Source organism: Podarcis gaigeae (genome assembly GCF_964106915.1).
Source record: "Podarcis gaigeae genome assembly, chromosome: 5".
Taxonomy (NCBI): domain Eukaryota; kingdom Metazoa; phylum Chordata; class Lepidosauria; order Squamata; family Lacertidae; genus Podarcis; species Podarcis gaigeae.
In genome coordinates this window covers 91,500,689-91,518,665 of record NC_139681.1, presented here as the reverse complement: position 1 = coordinate 91,518,665, position 17,977 = coordinate 91,500,689, and the positions used below count along the sequence as shown (strand labels likewise).

Here is a 17,977-nt window from a genome sequence, read left to right as displayed (position 1 = left end):
AAATAAGGACTGTAGGAAGCACCAGTTTATTTTGCAATTTCCGTTTTCCTTCTGGGTTCTTTTATAGGAGAGGTGGTCTCACACGACATTTTCCAACCTGACTGTGAGGCCCCTTAATGCAAGCCTAGATCAAATATTTCTTAACTCTTTGACACCCATCTCTTCTCCTTCCTTTTCTATATGCTTTTTAATCAAGGTACTTCACTTTTAAAAATTTGAAAACTTGCATTTTTAGCAACCGGATGCATGACTGGCTGTGCAATTTGAAGCTGGGGGAAATATCTAGCCTGCTCCTGAAAAAAGCAGCACCCAGTGGTCTCAGCTGCTCCCGAATATGTCACTCTCTCACCACCACCACCCCCAACAAACTTCCTTATACATCCATCAGACTCCCTTTCCTCTCTCACTGCTCACATGATGCTTTGTTTATAATTGCCTCCAGAGACAAGGCCAAGTACCATTTCACCCCCTACCCCCAGTAGGTCGGCTAGATTCAGGGCCCCCACACAGCGAAACTTTAAACTTTTTCTGATGTCCTTGAGTGGTGCTTTTCTTTCTCTATTCAACTTGTGCCTACATTTTGGGTTCCAAACAAAGCTGTTCCCTGGACCTCAGAACTTCTAGGAGCAGAACTGGGTGCAAGCAAGTGCCAGACATTGTCCGCTCCTAAAGGATGCCAGGGAGCTGAGCCGCCCAGCAGCAAATTAGAAACTTTTGGCTCCTAAAGAATGAGCTGGGTTGTTTGTTCCTGCTCTCTGCAGCTGCTTCCCCCCTTCTCTTCCTCCCTCCCCCTCCCCCCCCGTTTTTTGTGGTTTATTACACACAGGGTCCTTGATGAATGGGAGCCCCTGTTTTACAGTACACCCCACTTACAGGACTTCTCTCCAGGCCCACCACAGATCTGACTCATCAGCAGCAGGGCACCGCCATCATAATTCTTCCTAGAAACCAGAGGATAAAAAGGGGTTTGTTGGAGGTTGGCTGGCCTGCCGAGAGTCCTGCCTGCAGGCCCTGCTAATGCCATAGCTAGTTGTTCAGGTCTTTGGCCGAATAAGGTAACAGAAACAAAGATTGTTCCCTTGTTGGGAAAGGCGACTGTGCCCAAGTTTGGGGCTGGGAGTGTGTGTGTGTGTGTGTGTGTGTGAGAGAGAGAGAGAGAGAGAGGGGGGGGCAGGGCACCCGTCCAAGTGGGATTAAGCCTGCGAGTGCAACTTTATGAGGTCTGGCTGGGTGGCGGAGAGACTCTCAAGAGTGGAAGGAGCCAGTTCAAACATAATTTATGACATGTCACTCATAGTTAGAGGCGGCTGTCGTTAAGAGTTAATTGTTGCATTGTGTTCAGCGTCTACTGATAAGAATTCTATAAGCTGCTTACATGTTATCATAACTCATGGGTAACGAGAGAGAGAGAGAGAGAGAGAGAGAGAGAGAGAGAGAGAGAGAGATGCAGTAAAGGGAAAATGAAAGTGATTACTCACCAGTCATCATCAGCAAGTGAGTGAGTGAGAGGCTGTTGTGGGATCAGTGCCCCAGGTGTAACTCAGGGGCACCTGAGGTTAAGCTCCCCTTGGCCAAGGACTCATTGTGTGGGCCACTGATTTAGTCATGCTCCGTCTACATCAATTCCCCACCTGTACCTTGGGAATATTTATCCCCAGTGTGCTATTGTACTGTAACTAGACCTGCACTGTAATTGCTACTGGCCACAGAATTTTGTTCATCCCAAGAACCTCAGCTTTCACTTATTTATTTTTTAAGTTTCAAGCCCTCAAGCACTCATATACTGGCTTGAAAGTGCATGGTGGTGGTGGTTGTTGTTGTTGTTGTTGTTGTTCCTTGTCGGGGGAGGGGAACAATTTTTACAATTACTACTTGCCTTTATAAACTCGTCCTTCCTCCGCAGAACTCAGAGCAATAAAGAATATTTCTCCTCTTTCCTTTTATCCTCACAACAACCCTGTGAGTCAGGCCATGCTGATATAGAATCATTGCAATTTAAATATATAATATAGAATCATTGCAATTGGAATATTTAACATAGGATGCAGCAACAGCATTCATGAGAAGTGGCTATGAAACTTCTGTTTAAATGCCTGCAGTAAGGCAGAGGAGGAAGTCTGTTCCACGTTGAACTGTTTTTCTTGTCGGCAAGTTTCTCTGAGTGTTTTAGCAAACTCTGCTTCAGATGCCCATCCTCCCCGCTGCAAACTATCTAGCATGAAAGGCAGAATTTGTGCATCCCTCATGCACAAGTTCTAAATGTACAGGAACTTTTGAGAGTAGAGGGTGTGGCATATGAATTTATCAAATAAAATAAAAAAGAGTAACTTGTACAATTGGCTCTGGAAGAGACATGCCAGTTTCACCCCTCCCAGCTTACAGAGACAAGAGTCACATCCCACCCCCCCACCCCCCGCTGATCTGGGTGCACAAAACAGTTCTTCATTCATTCCTAGCTACTGCTTCGTGTTGCCTCCCAGAGCCAAACTAGTTGTGCCCCATTTGTTCAACCACCTGTTCGCTCTGTTCACAGATAAAGCAGGGAGGTAAGTGATTTTAGCATCAATAGAGGCACGTGGTGTCATTCCAAATTCAACATCCTCTCTGCAGATCCACGTTGGCTCTCAGAAGCAGGGGTCTTGGCGCGGGCTCTGCCTTCAGCAGCAACCCACGCCCTGGTTATTCTGACAGTTGATTGCTGACAAGGCTTTTCTGATGCGCCCGGCTTCAGAATGCAGCTGCATGTTTGCTCATGGCCTTGCACTGCCGCGATCATATTACGCCCACCATGGTTGTCTCTAAAGAGAGGGATTGGCTTTAAGCCCGCGCTGTTCCTTTTTAAAGCTCTTAATGGAGCAGGCCTTGGATGTCTTAAAGACCTCACCCATCAGACCCAGGCTTAAGGAGATCTTGGCCAAGACATTATCTACTGTTTCAAAAATCCACCATTCCTCTGCCGGCACATATACCCCGTGTGGGTCTCGCCTTCCATTATTTCACCCCTTAATTTCCTCCATGCTGCATTTCCATGCTCTGATGTGCGGCATGCAGTTTGCAGTCCGCCGCTGGATGACATGTTGACCAAGGGGTATTGGGGAAGCTTGAGTTCATGGAGTTTCTGGGTCTTCAGGAAGTCAGCCCTATTTTCTAGTTAGTTTAGCTGAAATGGCTGTCGCCAACCACCACACAACACTGCTTTAAGAAATAAGGACCAATGGATTGACGAGGCACATTGCACAGGTAAACTGCTATATAGATTTAATGACAACACACACACACACACACACAATCAATCAATCAATCAATTAAAACCCCAACAACCCTCCATTAAATAATAAGCTAAGACAGGGACAAGATACAAAGCAGGCCACTGCCACTGTTGGTAGCTAGCTGAATGGCCTTAACACAATGCTGTGGTATGAGGTTGTAGAAAAAGCAAAGCTTTCTAGAACTAGCCCGGTTAAACTCTCATTTGCTGAGTGCCACATTTAAGATTCAGAGATGATCAAATTTTATTGACTAGCTTTATTTTGCTTAGGTAAAGTTTTTTAAAATTCCCTTGACTGCCTCTCATGACAAGACAGACTGATGGCTTGAGAGGAACTGAGGAAGCTCCCTCATACCGCGTTACACTGGTCCATCTAGCTCACTATTGTCCACACAAACTGGGTGAAACTTTTCTGGATTGTAGGCAGAGGACATTCCCATCCTTCCTGGAGATTCCAGGGAGCAATGTTTGTTGTGCTGATGGGTACATTGTGTAGCATAGCTGCTTTCAGTTCATCGCACCTGCTATTTTGCAGGTGGGATTCAACAAATTCAGGTCACACCAACACCGTATATTTAAAGCCCTCTTATATCACTTCAGCAGCCATGCCTCCCCCTCCCCACAAGGAATCATGGGCATTGTCCATTGTTAAGGGTGCTGAGAGCTGTTAGTAGGCTCTTAACAAACCAGTTATCATGAATCTTGGGGAGGAGGGGGGGGAGGAGGAATCCATGATAGTTAAAGTGATATAGGAGTGGGCTGCACTGATAAAGTGGATTTGGACTCCTGCGCAACGAGCCCACTCCCAAAACAAACCGGGCCATTCTGCAGTAATGAAAGTTATGGGAAAGTGGACTGGAAGGGGTGGGATCACCACTGTGTGACACAGTGTCATATCAAACCTCCCCACAAACAAATCAGAATGAATGCTCATTTGCATGCAGATGGATAACGTTGAATACTCAATAAACACAGGCCTGGCCCACCCATGAGGCAGACTGAGGCAGCTGCCTCAGGTGGTGGAACCCCAAGAGGTAGTGCCCCCATGGGCACTCCGTCTCTTTCACCACTGGCAGAGCAGCATTGAGACGACACCTTTCCTTTTTGTCTCAGGTGGCAAAACAGGATATGCCATGCCTGAATAAGCAGGTCACCTGGGGCCAACCTTTGTGGCCTGGGCTTGTGGGTTGATTCAATGTGGTGGGAACAGGGCTGAGTCCTCCTTAGCAGCAGTGGACACTGAATCGGTTCCTTGCAGCACTTATGCTTACTATGGACCTTGTTTTGAGGCAGATGTGTCTGTATTTAATGAAGGATAGATGTGTAGTTATTCTGGTACCCAGATGAGATGCTTCAGGGTTGAGAAAGACATTTTACTTACCTGAAATCTTCAGAGGAAAGGTGGGCTCCCTGCCTTTTCCGCTGGAGCACCAAGGCCAAAGACACAGCTGAAGAACTATGAGGTGAGCTGGAGTTGTTCCCCAATAACACACCTTTTGGGAAGAAAATCAGTGGGAAGGTTTGGCTTAACAGTTTGGCTCCAGACATAGTTGCATATACCTAGCCTGTGGCAGGCTTTTCTGTGCAGGTGGACATGTACACCCACATCCTCACAGCATGGGGACCAGGCCTAGCACCTTAGTCATATTTGACTGTACATCCTGACACAGATGTGGTGTAGTGACCAGGAAACCTCTGATTCACATCTTGCTTCTCCATTGAACTCACACTTCCTCAGTCTTTATGCCGATCCATCTGCATATGGAATGTGAAGAGAACTGTTACAAGGAGCACAAGATAACGTAGATGGAACTTTTTTTTTTTTAATGCTTTGAAGTGCCATATAAATCTATGTAGTCCTTTCATAAAGTTTCCTTTCCAGCAAGGAAAGTTATGGCCGGTATTCCGCACACGCGTTCTATCAACACAAAGACTTTTGACTGTGCAGCAGAACTCCCCTCCCCATCCCCCACTCTGCTATGGGATTTTCTCCAACCCTGCAAAACAGATTGGGGGAAGATGCAGGGCACACTGGGAGAAGAGAGGGGGTAGTTCTGCTGCGGAAATGGAAATCCTTGCACTAACAGAATGAGTACATTGGCTACTACTCCTACAGTGGCGTAGCATGGGGGGTGCAGGGGGGGCCGGCCACACCGGGCGCAACATCTGGGGGTTAGGGTTAGGGGGCGCAAATCCATGGGTTAGGGGGCGCAAATCCACAGGTTAGGGGGCGCAAATCCATGGGTTAGGGGGCGCAAATTACTTGCCTTGCCCCGGGTGCTGACAACCCACGCTACGCCACTGTACTCCTATGTGTGGGAGCAGTTTCTCTGCTTTGCTGGATCATGGAGAAAAGAAGAGTCCTCACTTTAAAGTAGCATGTGAATAGAAGGGCTGCAAATGACATTGAATGCAGCCTTTGGCAGATGGGCTTTTGCAATCTCTCATTTCACTTGGGAAGTTGTCTCCCAAAATACATGCTTCAGATGGTAGGGCTACTCACACATGGAAGAAAAAGATGTTTGAGCCACTTCTGAACATGTAATGGATCCACATGTTGGGGAAAGGAAGGGCCAAATTGGTCAGTCACCAGGGATGAGGATGAGATTTTGTCTTTTCTTATGCATTTCAGTCTTATACATGTTTACACAGAAACAAGCCCTTCTGAGTTCACTGTGGCTTGCTCCCAAGTAAGTGTACATAGGATTGCAGCTTTAGCACATGGCAGTACGGTAATTAAAGTTGCTCTGCAGGTATTTCAAGGTGGGTCCCCCTGGCTGTTCCTGCTCTCTCTTTATGCACAGAATTGTATTCTAGGTGATGCCAGTTCAGCAGTAAGGAGCTGATCATTACAGATAATTTCTACAGCTCTGATCAGCATGCAGTGCTCAATTTTTCATTCAACATTGTAAGAGTTACATCCAATACAGAGTACATCATGCCCAATAAGAGCCTCAAATTTACAATCATATTAAATTACTCTAATAGAAACTCTTCATGTCTGTTGACAAGCAACCCAGATCTTCCCTCCAGACCAGACCAAACAACAGTAATGCAAGTTCATTAAGCCATAATTTTATTTCAACTAAAATGTCTCACCTGTGGTATTTTAGGTTTTCATTTAAGGCCCTGAAGCTGTCTTTTTAGACAGTTCATCTTTTTGGACAGCTCATCAGATTCCCAAGTCCTTGCTGTAGTCCAGCACTTAAGAGTGAAAGGGTCATCCAATCCCACAGGAAGCTGAGTGATCCCTGATAAATCTGATTAGCTGCAAACATTTCCACATCAGCTATCAAGGCTAAACTGAACAACAGGAATCTTTTTTGCTGCATTGTGTTCCTGTGACTTCCACCTTCTTCACTGAAATTTGTCTCCATTGACCCTCCTGTTCTTGTGCTCGTCTAAACTCCAGATCCTGCTCCTGGTCTTCCTGGCAAAACTTTGCATGGATAAGGAGAGCCTGATGGATTAAGCTAATGACCCATCTAGTCCAGTATCCTGTTCCCCACAGTGGCTAACAAGATACCCAAGGAAAGCCCACAAGCAAGACCTGGATGCAACAGCACTCTTCCCTCCTGCAATTTCTAGCAACTGGCATTCAGGAGCATTACTCCTTCTGACAGTGGAGGTGAACATAGCCAGCATGCCTACTGGCCACTGATATCCTTTTCCTCCATGAATTGGCCCAATCCTATTTTAAAACCATCCAGGTTGGAGGCCATCAGCGCCTCTTATGAGAGCAAATCCCATAGTTTAATGATGCACTGCATGAAGTACATACTTTTGTCTGTCCTGAATCTTCTAACATTCAGCTTCATGTTCTGGTGTCATAAGGGCGAAAAACCTTTCTCTGTCCATTTTCTCTATGCCATATGCCATGCATGATTTTATACATCTCTATAATGTCTCACATCTTCTAAATGTTGGGTTCTCTAGCAACAACAACCCAAATGTACAAGGTGTAACATCTTCCCCCCATTTCATAAATTAAATATTAAGTTATCGGGACAGAGTAGTTCTCAAGACAGTGTCTCATAGTGCAACAAATTTAATCCAGTTTGAAACCCATTTAATTGTAAGACACTTCCCTTCCCGGCTCCAAATGCTGGGGCTTAAGTAGCCTTTGTCAATGCTCTGTAGCCTCTTCTCAGAACTGCAGTTCCCAGGGCTCCTTGGGTGACAGCCAAATCAGTACAAGAGGCTTGATAAACTGGTTCAGATTTATAGAGTCCCGAGAAGACGCTGGGTGTTATTCGCACCAACCAGAGTGTCATGGTTCTGCTTTTTGAAGTTCCTCTCAGCAATGCCCAACGGGGAACTTGCACAGGGAAGTAGGTTCTCCTTTGAGTTTTGTATAAGGAACTCATGAATTCCCTTTCTAATAGCCTCTGAAACTGCTGGTTATGTTCTGTGTTATCCACATGCCTTCTCCCCTTCAAAATTATTTCTAAAATTCAGCATCAAAGTAATGCAAGCACAACAAAGTTGAATATATTAAACTGCCTTATGTCAGGCCATGGGTCCACCTACTGCACTATATTCTGCTAATCTGACTCCAGGTGGCTCCATGAGATTTCAAGCAGTGGCCTTTTCCTGCCCGCCTACCCAAGTTCCTTTAAGTCAGAGGTGGGGAACCTCAGGCCTGGGGTCTCCCATGCAGCCCTCTATGTTTCCTTATCTGGCCCTCAGGACTCTCCTGGACCATGCCTCTTCCCCAGGTCACATCCTGCATCAGTTCTCCTCTGTGTCCTCCTTGGCTGCTTTTACCTGGCTGGAATATGATGCTTTGTACTGGCCTAGATAGAAGATGGAGAAATGTGGGTGGATGTAGACATCTCTGATGTTCATGAGGCTGGAATGTAGCCTTTTGTATGAAGGTGTGAGTCACATCCATTAAAGCTCTGCCCACTTTTGCCAGCAGCCCTGCCCACTGCTGACATGCGGCCCCTAGAAGGTTGCCTATGAGGTCGTATGGCCCTCAAACTGGAAAAGGCTCCCCCCTCGGCTTTAGTTAATGATGCCAAGAGTCATACATTGAATTTTCCCATACATGTTAGGTGTTCTACCTTTGAGCTGTGATCCTCAATCCCAATATTTTGTGAACATTCTGATAAACGAGAAAAGCACATGCTCATTGTATGTCAACATTAATTGTATGCAGGTCATCTCAATGAAGCTTATGTGGGGAGAAGCTCCTGGTGGATTATGCTCTGTGGGGTGCCAGAGACTGGCAGGGCCCTGATGATTGTGCAATGGAGGCAACGGGGCCAGAGGAGGACCCAGGAAAGGGGGGGCAGCAATTTATGGGGTTTAGGAGAAGGGTCCTAGCAGTCAGAGAAGGAGGTGGGGGCACAGGGCAGGTTGGAGGCAGAGGACGAGGCTGATCAGGTGAGGAATGGGCCAGTCAAACTGCTGCCACCATATACCCTGCTGTCTCCTAAGAACCAGGAGGGGCTTGAAGAGGCAAGCACAGCAACGACTTCCAGGCAGAAGTCGTCTCAGGTTGCATGCGCACACTCCATCAGACAAGGGTACATAAACCTGGGGGCGCATGGTCCCACTGTTGCGTCAAATGCTCTACCAGGCACGGATCTGGAAAATAGCTATGAAGGCACTAGAAGTGTGTGTGCTTTTGTCAATAAAGTATTAACTAGCCGGCATTTGCCTTCCTTGGCTGGGTTTGAACAGGACATGGGGTTAGCTCTCCCTCCCATTCTTCCTGGTGCCCACACTCTGAAGTATCCTTCTCACCTTGCTCTGTGCAAGAGTGCCTCTATACATGAGGACTACATGAGTAATGGTTGTAGCACTGGATTCTATTTTTGTAAATAAAGCTGAACAAAGAATCCACTTGCTAAGGAATTCAGAGTTCAACAGATTTGTTAGCAAACTCCGGTGCTGATAAAACACTTACATAAAATTATCTATGAATGTTTGTTATCTTGTGCCGATTACATTTCTTCCCCACATTAGAACTGGATCCCATGGAATCAAATGTGCGCTTAACTATTTGTTTTACAAAGCAGAAGTGGAACAGCCCAGTTAAACCAGCTCACCTTCATTCCAGAGCATTTTTTGCATACCTTGTAATTTCCTTGTCTTAATTTTTTAAAGCACCTGTTTTACTTGGGCACAATCCAAACAAAGTTAAGCACTTGTCAGTCCCAGGAAAATCAATGGGATTAGAATGTGCTTAGCTTTGGCTGGACTGTGCCCTTAATGTTTTGTTAAATCTCAGGATGGTTGCATATATTCCAAAGTTACTCTTTTGAATAAAGAACCTTCTTTAACAATTCCTGGACTATTCCTGCCAAGAAAAGCAGAAGAGGCATTTTAATACATACATTTTAAGCAATTCTGGGAAGATACCTAGACAGTGAAGGAAAATGTCTATTGTGTTCTGAATCTATCCATTTTTATTTACCCATCTGTTATTTATATGTGGATGCAAAAAGAGTTTTGACTTCCAGCACAAAGGAAAAGCCTCCTTTCTACACCAAAAACCAGGGATGTCCTTAACGTTAAAAGCAAGATCTGAAGACAAGGATGGGAGCAGCCCTTTGCAAAGATTCACAAACAAACAAACAAAAAATAGATAAATAAATAAATGCTAACCAGAAAGTAACCACTAACAAGGATTGTTCCTCCCGCCCTGCCCCCCCCCCGCCCCATCTCAACCCACTGCAATTGTTTTTTAATATGCTTTTAATGACCTGGTTTCCTCATACCTACCTCCTTGCTTCCCAAACTGTTTGTACTGTCCCCAATAACACTCAGTGGAAAGCTGTCATTCCTCCCTAAATCCTTCCTTAGGTTGGATGCGATGCCGACGTTAGACAGGGTCAAGAGGTCACCATCGATTTTGGAGGCCACCTGGAGAGTCCAGGCCGTGAACTGACTCAAAAAATTTATATCAGAGCTGGAATGGCCCACCTCCCAGGGTTAGGCCTTGGCGAACATTCTGCCAGCAGGATGGGGCCTGCCTGCCCCAGCTCAGAAAGAGGCCAGAGTTGTTGACCCTGTTAGCTGACCTCTTCAAACTTCTGGAGAATTTTTCTGGCAGTTACCACGGCGACTGGGCACTCCAAGCTTATCCTTCTTACTGGAAGGGGGGCGGAATTAAGAAGAAAAAATGTTAAAATCTATCTTGCAGAGATGCCTATCAGAGATCAAATACATAAAATGTTTTAATTGTTTGCTTTTTGCGCTGTCTGCTCTGCCATTAAGTTCAAAATTCTAACATCAAGAAGACAATTAATATATAAAAAAAATGTTTTGAGTTTCCCATTAAAAGTGAGGAGCGGTGCTTAGACCAAGTGGCCTTGCCTCTTCCACCACAACAGCTACTTCAAGATGTGCTGGTTAAAAACCAGAGCCAAGCATGTAAATACAGTCCAACCAATAATTTCACCACCAACATCAACAACTAAAAGCCCACACATCAAAACTTTATTGGCTTCTCCTTTTTTAAATGGTCCGATAGAAACACAATTTATTTATTTATTTATTTATTTATTTATTTATTTATTTATTTATTTAAAAAATCCTGCCTGATATAAATGCTAATTGTCTCCGTCTTAAAATTGCCCAAAGTAAATATTATACTATAAAATGATAGCTGCATGCACGGGAGGGAAGGAGTAGAGGTACCGACTGGCTTTCAGAAAAGGGTGTCAATTACTGGGTGTAAGCAAAGTCGAAAAGAAAGTTTGTGTGCCTTAGCAAGTGCCCCAAAGGATATGAGGAGCAATCCTAAGCATGCTTTCTCATAAATAAATCTCACTGAATTCAGTGGGATTTTGAGTCTCTTCACAGAACTAAGTTCATAAAGTTTCTTGGTGTCTGGAAATTAAACAGAGAGACAAGTGGTTCAATGAGTCATGTAGACTCCATAAAACTCCTCTTCAGGATTCTCTCCCTACCCCTCAATTCTTTATTTAGGAATTAACACAGGGCTGCAAAATCACCCTTATATGACAAGATATAACATATCAAATAATGGTTTGGTAAAAGAGTGAACAATGGGAATAATGGAGTACAGCAGAATATCAAATACATAAAAATGAATCAATGAGCTAATTATATTTAATCAAGAAAACAAGTTTCAAGAGGCTAATGGAAATGGGAAGAAACCAAAAAAGTATGGGTAGATGAGGCAATAAGGAGAATATTCTGCAAAACAATAGCGGTAGAGATATATTGTTATAAGAAGACAACAAATCTCTAAGCAAAATTGTTAAGAATAGTCTGAATGTTGAAGCTTTAGCTTCCAATGTGCAAGAGTGCGTTCAAAAGGAGTCCTTTTGCTCTTTGCGCCAGATCAATCCACATTGCAGTAAGCTAACTGAACTTTAGATTCAAGCAAAGATTCATAGAATTTTAGAGTTGGAAGGGACCATGGAGGCCCATTAAAAGGTAAAGGTAAAGGGACCCCTGACCATTAGGTCCAGTCATGGCCGACTCTGGGGTTGCGGCGCTCATCTCGCTTTATTGACTGAGGGAGCTGGCGTACAGCTTCCAGGTCATGTGACCAGCATAACTAAGCCGCTTCTTGCAAACCAGAGCAGCGCACGGAAACGCCATTTACCTTCCCACCAGAGAGGTACCTATGTATCTACTTGCACTTTGACGTGCTTTCGAACTGCTAGGTTGGCAGGAGCAAGGACCGAGCAATGGGAGCTCACCCCGTCACGGGGATTTGAACTGCCACCCTTCTGATCAGCAAGCCCTAGGCTCTGTGGTTTAACCCACAGTGCCACCCGTGTCCCCATGGAGGCCCATTATTTTGGGCCAATCAGTGCACATAGCAAAGGGCCATGATCCGGAATTCAGAATGCTCACAACTCAGTTCACAATCTAAGACACGCAACCCATGCCTCTGCAAAGCATCCAAGGCTGGATTGTGTCCAACAGAAGATTGATTTGCCTGGATCAGGTTCCCAGTAGATAGCCATGTTAGCCTGCTGCAGCAAAAATGTTAAGGAGACAACTTGAAGGTGAATAAATTTGCAATAAAAAAAAAACTTTCAAGAAGACTAACAAATTTATCGCAATGCAAGCTTTTGTTAGCTAGAGTCCATTTCATCAGATGCATATGGGCACTTTTGTAAGGTTGGTGCAAGCTGATGCAATCACATCGTGATTTGAAATGTGAATAGATACACCCAGGCCACATTCTCAATATTCGGCTTTCTCTTTGAAAAAAAGAAGTACATACAGGCAGCTGCAATTGGAGACTGGGGAAGAAAGATCTTCCCCGAACCCCTCCAACCTCAAGTCTTCTGTTTATCAGTGCCAAACATACCACACCTGCAACCTTTCTATGAATTCTGCCAGCCAGGGTGGACAATGCTGGCTTAGATGGACCATTAGTCTGACATTATAAGGCAGCTTCTTCTGCCTTGTACAGAAACTGGCTCCAAATCTCAGGCCTCTACAACAGAACTATGTCATTCAGAGAGGGGTGGATGTGTTATAGTGAGCACTGAATGTAGCAGCTCACTGGGTTCATTGAGTGATCAGTTGGGACAGTGAAGCTTTTCTTTTGACATTTTCTGTCACATTCTTGTGGAACAGCTCTGTCCATCCGAGAGCGTGCCCTTCCTGGTTGCTGATGAACTCATGCTGTGGGTTGGTGATTCACATGAGAACCATGGTGCCAACTCATTCCCGGGTGACAGGGTAAAATGCTGACTGTTCTGCCCACAGCCAAGCACCCCCTTGGCGACATTACAAAAAAAGGCCTTGCGGCTGGTAGAGCTGTGAGCTCCTCAGACCGGAAATGAAATCTCAGTCTAGTTTGAAAGCAGAAAAGCCCGAAGTGGTAGGATTTCATCAAGAAAGCCTGCAGCTCCTGAGTCACACACTTCATGGGGAGGAGATCCGCTGGATGCTGGTAGGATGCAGAGGTATAATGAGGCCAGAAAAGAAGACTGGACTTCTGTATCATTAATAATTGTGTAGCAGAGGGAGGTTGGAAAAGTACACATTTTCTTATGTCTACAACACTGTGACAGTGATAAACTGTACCATCAGAACACTCTCTTCTGCATTTATTAGATGCACAGAAGTGCTGACTTCCACTTCACTTCCACATCTAATTTCAACCTATGCTTGGGATGGGAGTAAGCCAAGGCTATCACAGACCTACCTCCATTGATTCCACCATTTGCTGCCTGGTGGCGCTGTGGGTTAAACCACAGACCCTAGGACTTGCCAATCAGAAGGTGGGCGGTTTGAATCCCCGCGACAGGGTGAGCTCCCGTTGCTTGGTCCCTGCTTCTGCCAACCTAACAGTTTGAAAGCACATCAAAGTGGAAGTAGATAAATAGGTACCACTCTGTCGGGAAAGTAAATGGCATTTCTGTGCGCTGCTCTGGTTTGCAAGAAGCGGCTTAGTCATGCTGGCCGCATGACATGGAAGCTGTATGCAGGCTCCCTCGGCCAATAAAGCGAGATGAGCACCACAACCCCAGAGTCGGCCACAACTGGACCTAATGGTCAGGGGTCCCTTTACCTTTACCTTTAAGGCTCAGTATGCATGTGCTGATGTTACTTAGGGGAGGGGAAGATTCACAGTCTGGTGGCTCAGAAGGGACATGCCCCACAACCTGCTTTGTTTTGTGGGGGGAAGGTGTCCTAACCTGCTTTCCTTTTGTTACAGTCTGGGCCACCAGCTTTTATTTCCTCCATGGAAATAAATATCTCCCTTCATGGCTATCTATGGAGAAACATTTTGCAAAAAGCATTCACAAGGGTGCCCAACAAATCATTTATTTCCATTTTGCTCAGATGTATTCTCACAATATCTGCTCCCACACTGGCCAAACCTAGTCCTGTCTCCTGCTCATTTTCTCCTTTGTCTGTTCCTTTTGCCACCTGCTAAATGTTTACCATCCTGCCATCAACCCTGCAAACATACTCATTTCCCCCCAGGTAAGAAAGTGAACAAAAGAAGTTTGTGCAAAACCTTGCTTGCATTGTCCACATCCTGCCTGTTCATTGTATCCCTGAATCCACTACCATGCTTGTGAGGCATAAGACCCCTGCAGGATTCTAAATAAAAGCAGACATACTCAATGGATTAATAATATAAAAAAACAAGCATTCATTCTGGATGGTTTTAGGCAAGTCATTATATCCTGACCTGCACACCTCTAGCATGAGCAATGCCTACCTCACATTATAATACATTTTGTACTTCAGAAGTGGAAGTAGACCACCTCCAAGCATGTTGTATAGATGACCCTTTTGATCCAAACATGTTTGTAGGCATACATAAATGAGAATCATTTCTAGCGCCATCCAGTAAATAGAAGACAATACTCCAAAACTAAATTCAAAACTCTCTTTCCTCAGGTGCTGATGAGTGGGATGAAGCAGAGGGTGAATGTGACCTGAAAAACCAAACATATGCCGAAACAAGCCAAAATTTGCAAGGATCTACATTGGTCAACCAGAATCAGCAAGGATATATTTCTGCAGCCACCCCCACTGTTCCCTGCTGGATGAAGACTGAAGACCACATCAAGAGAAGCAGCAGCAATGAGTATGGCGGAGTGCTTAAGTTACAGGAGCCCACAAATCATCTTCGTGATGTCCCCATAGCTACTGTTTTTCATAGCTTCTGGGGGTGGAGTTTGTGGGCTTTCTTAAGGACTGTCCATTTTCGCACGCACATTAATCCAAGCACTGATCAGGCGGTGAATCTCCTTTGCCCAAACTTGGCCAACTTTTCCCTACTGACCCCAAATCAGTGGTTGTACAGTAGACTAGAGGTTCCAAAGGGGGAAGGAACAGCTGAGTGCTCAAATGCATAGTGTTATGGCATCCCAATAGAACTATTTCCTCCTTCAGCTGGTATTCATAAATATTACTGCCTCTGACTGGCTAGTAGCCACTTATATCCTAATCCAAATTCCATAATTCAACTGGTGAGATGTGTGATTAAGTACTCCCATTTGTCAATCCTGAACCTTCCAACTTTCAGCTTCATTGTTCTAATACTATGAGAGAGGCAGGAAAACTACTCTTTAAGCCTTTTCTCCATGCCATGCATAATTTTCACTAACTACTGCAACCACCTCCTGCCAACCTAGCAGTTCAAAAGCACGTCAAAGTGCAAGTAGATAAATAGGTACCACTCCGGCGGGAAGGTAAACGGCATTTCTGTGCGCTGCTCTGGTTTGCCAGAAGTGGCTTAGTCATACTGGCCACATGACCCGGAAGCTGTACGCCAGCTCCCTCGGCCAATAAAGTGAGATGAGCGCCGCAACCCCAGAATCGGCCATGACTGGACCTAATGGTCAGGGGTCCCTTTACCTTTACCTTACTGCAACCACACAGGTTCTTAACTTCTGCTACACATAGACACACAAAAATAAAGAAAATCTCAGATTTAATATTCCAAGTGTTCAAGAACCAATTAAACGGAACAATATTTTTTTTAAATGGAGGTCAGGAATTCACTTGAATATTGCTCAGATTCCAGCACTCCATCCCAATTCTGGACTTTCCTGAGAAAGAATGAGTCAGGTTTTATTAGCATTGCCATTAATCCCTAGGCAAGGTGCAGATGGGGAACAGGGTTGAGGACCAAACAAGATGTGTATTAGCAACTACAGTGCAGGAGTCAAGAATCATCTATACCACATTTACTAAAGATTTTTTTCAGAATATTTCCACCGTGTCCTGATGTGGACACAAGTAAAAGGACTCACAGGGATTTGTGAGTCAACATCCCGTCTGTTGAAGTGTGTGTAAGCACTATGATGTCATGAATTGCCCCATTGTGATCTGGCATGCATGGGTTATTCTGCCAGCGGTTGTGATATATGTGTGTGAAGTGAGTGAGTGAGTGTGAACATGAAGGATCTTGAATTTTTTTTTTTTTGCTAATACAGGCTTCACCAACTTGGTGCCCTCCCATCAGCTGCAGCCAGCAGGTTGGCAAAGCCTGGTCTAATACACAGTCTCTTGGAAGAAGGTGACAGCTTGTCCCCATAATTGCATGGAGTTATTTGTGTGGTATAGTATTTTTAACCTCCATACCCTCCCTGTGATTAAAAACAACAATAATATGTTTGCCCTCATAAACGGTGTGCTTTTTAATTTTTATTAGCACATTGTGACAGGGATGCCTGCAATTGATTTTTTCGCCCTCCTCTTGCTAATCAGCCTGGAGAACCCTCTCAGCTGTAATTAAAGCCCATATTACAGGCCTCTTGGTGTTCACTTGTCTCTTAGCTTACTGTGCCATGAAATACCGTACATCAAATGGAGTACTACTGTACAAGATAGGCTCCCTGCCAACTCCCGGGGCTATTATACAAGCTTGCCTTTCGTGTCCACACAAGATGCGAGCATCATCTCAGGCACAACATCAAGAGAAAAACGGAAGCAATCTTTGGAGAAGGGGAGATAGAAAGAGGGGCATTGGTTGTGGGGAAGGGGGGCAGCGGGTGGCCTCCTATACTTCATACTTCATGAAGCTGCAACCAGTGGTGGACCCACATTTGGGGGGCCCTAAACTGTTATGCGGGCCCCTTCACAACCAACAACAAGTTCTGGGTAACCACTGTTATCTTCTTCAATGGGGTTGTTCCATAATAATAATAATAATAATATTTATTATTTATACCCCGCTCATCTGGCTGGGTTTCCCCAGCCACTCTGGGCGGCTTCCAACAAAGATTAAAAATACATTAAAACATCAGTCATTAAAAACTTCCCTAAAGAGGGCTGCCTTCAGATGTCTTCTAAACGTCAAGTAGTTGTTTATCTCTTTGACATCTGATGGGAGGGCGTTCCACAGAGCGGGCACCATTACTGAGAAGGCCCTCTGCCTGGTTCCCTGTAACTTGGCTTCTCGCAGTGAGGGAACCGCCAGAAGGCCCTCAGCACTGGATCTCTGTGTCTTGGTATGACAGATCACCACCATTTTAAAAAGAAATTTAACTACTGCATCTCAAGATTTTGATTTAAAATGTTGTCCTAGATTATCCCACATGTCAAAGTCACTGGTGTGAATAAAAAATTCCTATGCCTTATGGTTTTCGAGTTATGAGGAGCGGAATGAGGGGAAATGAGGGAAATATTATATATATATGCATAATGCACTATTTAAAGCTTTTTTAAAAAAAGCAATGTGGCATAAAGTTACTTATGGAGCCCCTCTGGTATTAGGGGTCCTGAAGTTTAAGCTGTGAGCCTCCCTGATACTTGCAGGTATATAAATTCAATAAATAAATAAATAAATAAATAAGCTTTGGCCACCTCATGAAAAGAGAAGATTCCCTGGAAAAGAGCCTGATGCTGGGAAAGATGGAGGGCACAAGGAGAAGGGGATGACAGAGGACGAGATGGTTGGGCAGTGTTCTCGAAGCTACCAGCATGAGCTTGACCAAACTGTGGGAGGCAGTGGAAGACAGGAGTGCCTGGCATGCTTTGGTCCATGGAGTCACGAAGAGTCGGACACAACTAAACAACAACAAATTAGTTTCATAGTAAATACGCCCCTGGGTGCAACAAGCTATTCTGGAGTGTTCTCATTAACTTCAGGGGCATCTTCAGAGCAAGTGCTGTGATGGTTCGTGTTTGTGACTTATATATCAAGATTCTAAGGTAGAAACACATCTCATGGGAACACTTAGGAATGTGGTGCTATGGGGGCAACTGAATCACCCGCACAGTAACTTTTATTTAAAAGAC

General features: G+C 44.8%; 1 protein-coding gene across 8 annotated transcripts in view; it reads right to left on the bottom strand.

Annotated features, from left to right (window-relative positions):
- Window positions 1–17,977, bottom strand: part of LOC310845006 (uncharacterized protein) — a 448,061-nt gene that overhangs the window by 24,946 nt on the left and 405,138 nt on the right. For 3 of the 8 annotated variants that reach the window (XR_014564412.1, XM_083739868.1, XM_083739867.1), the window contains exons 9-10: window positions 4,650–4,761; window positions 874–941 (exon numbers count right to left, since the gene is read on the bottom strand). Coding sequence is in view for 7 of the 8 variants with exons in the window: in XM_083739868.1 (XP_083595994.1) it covers window positions 874–941; window positions 4,650–4,761 (180 nt within the window). In the remaining variant the exon portion in view is untranslated. Of the gene's footprint in view, window positions 1–873; window positions 942–3,108; window positions 3,196–3,817; window positions 4,568–4,649; window positions 4,762–17,977 lie in introns of those variants that run through there. The other 5 variants (XM_083739873.1, XM_083739871.1, XM_083739869.1 and 2 more) reach the window with 4 other exon arrangements.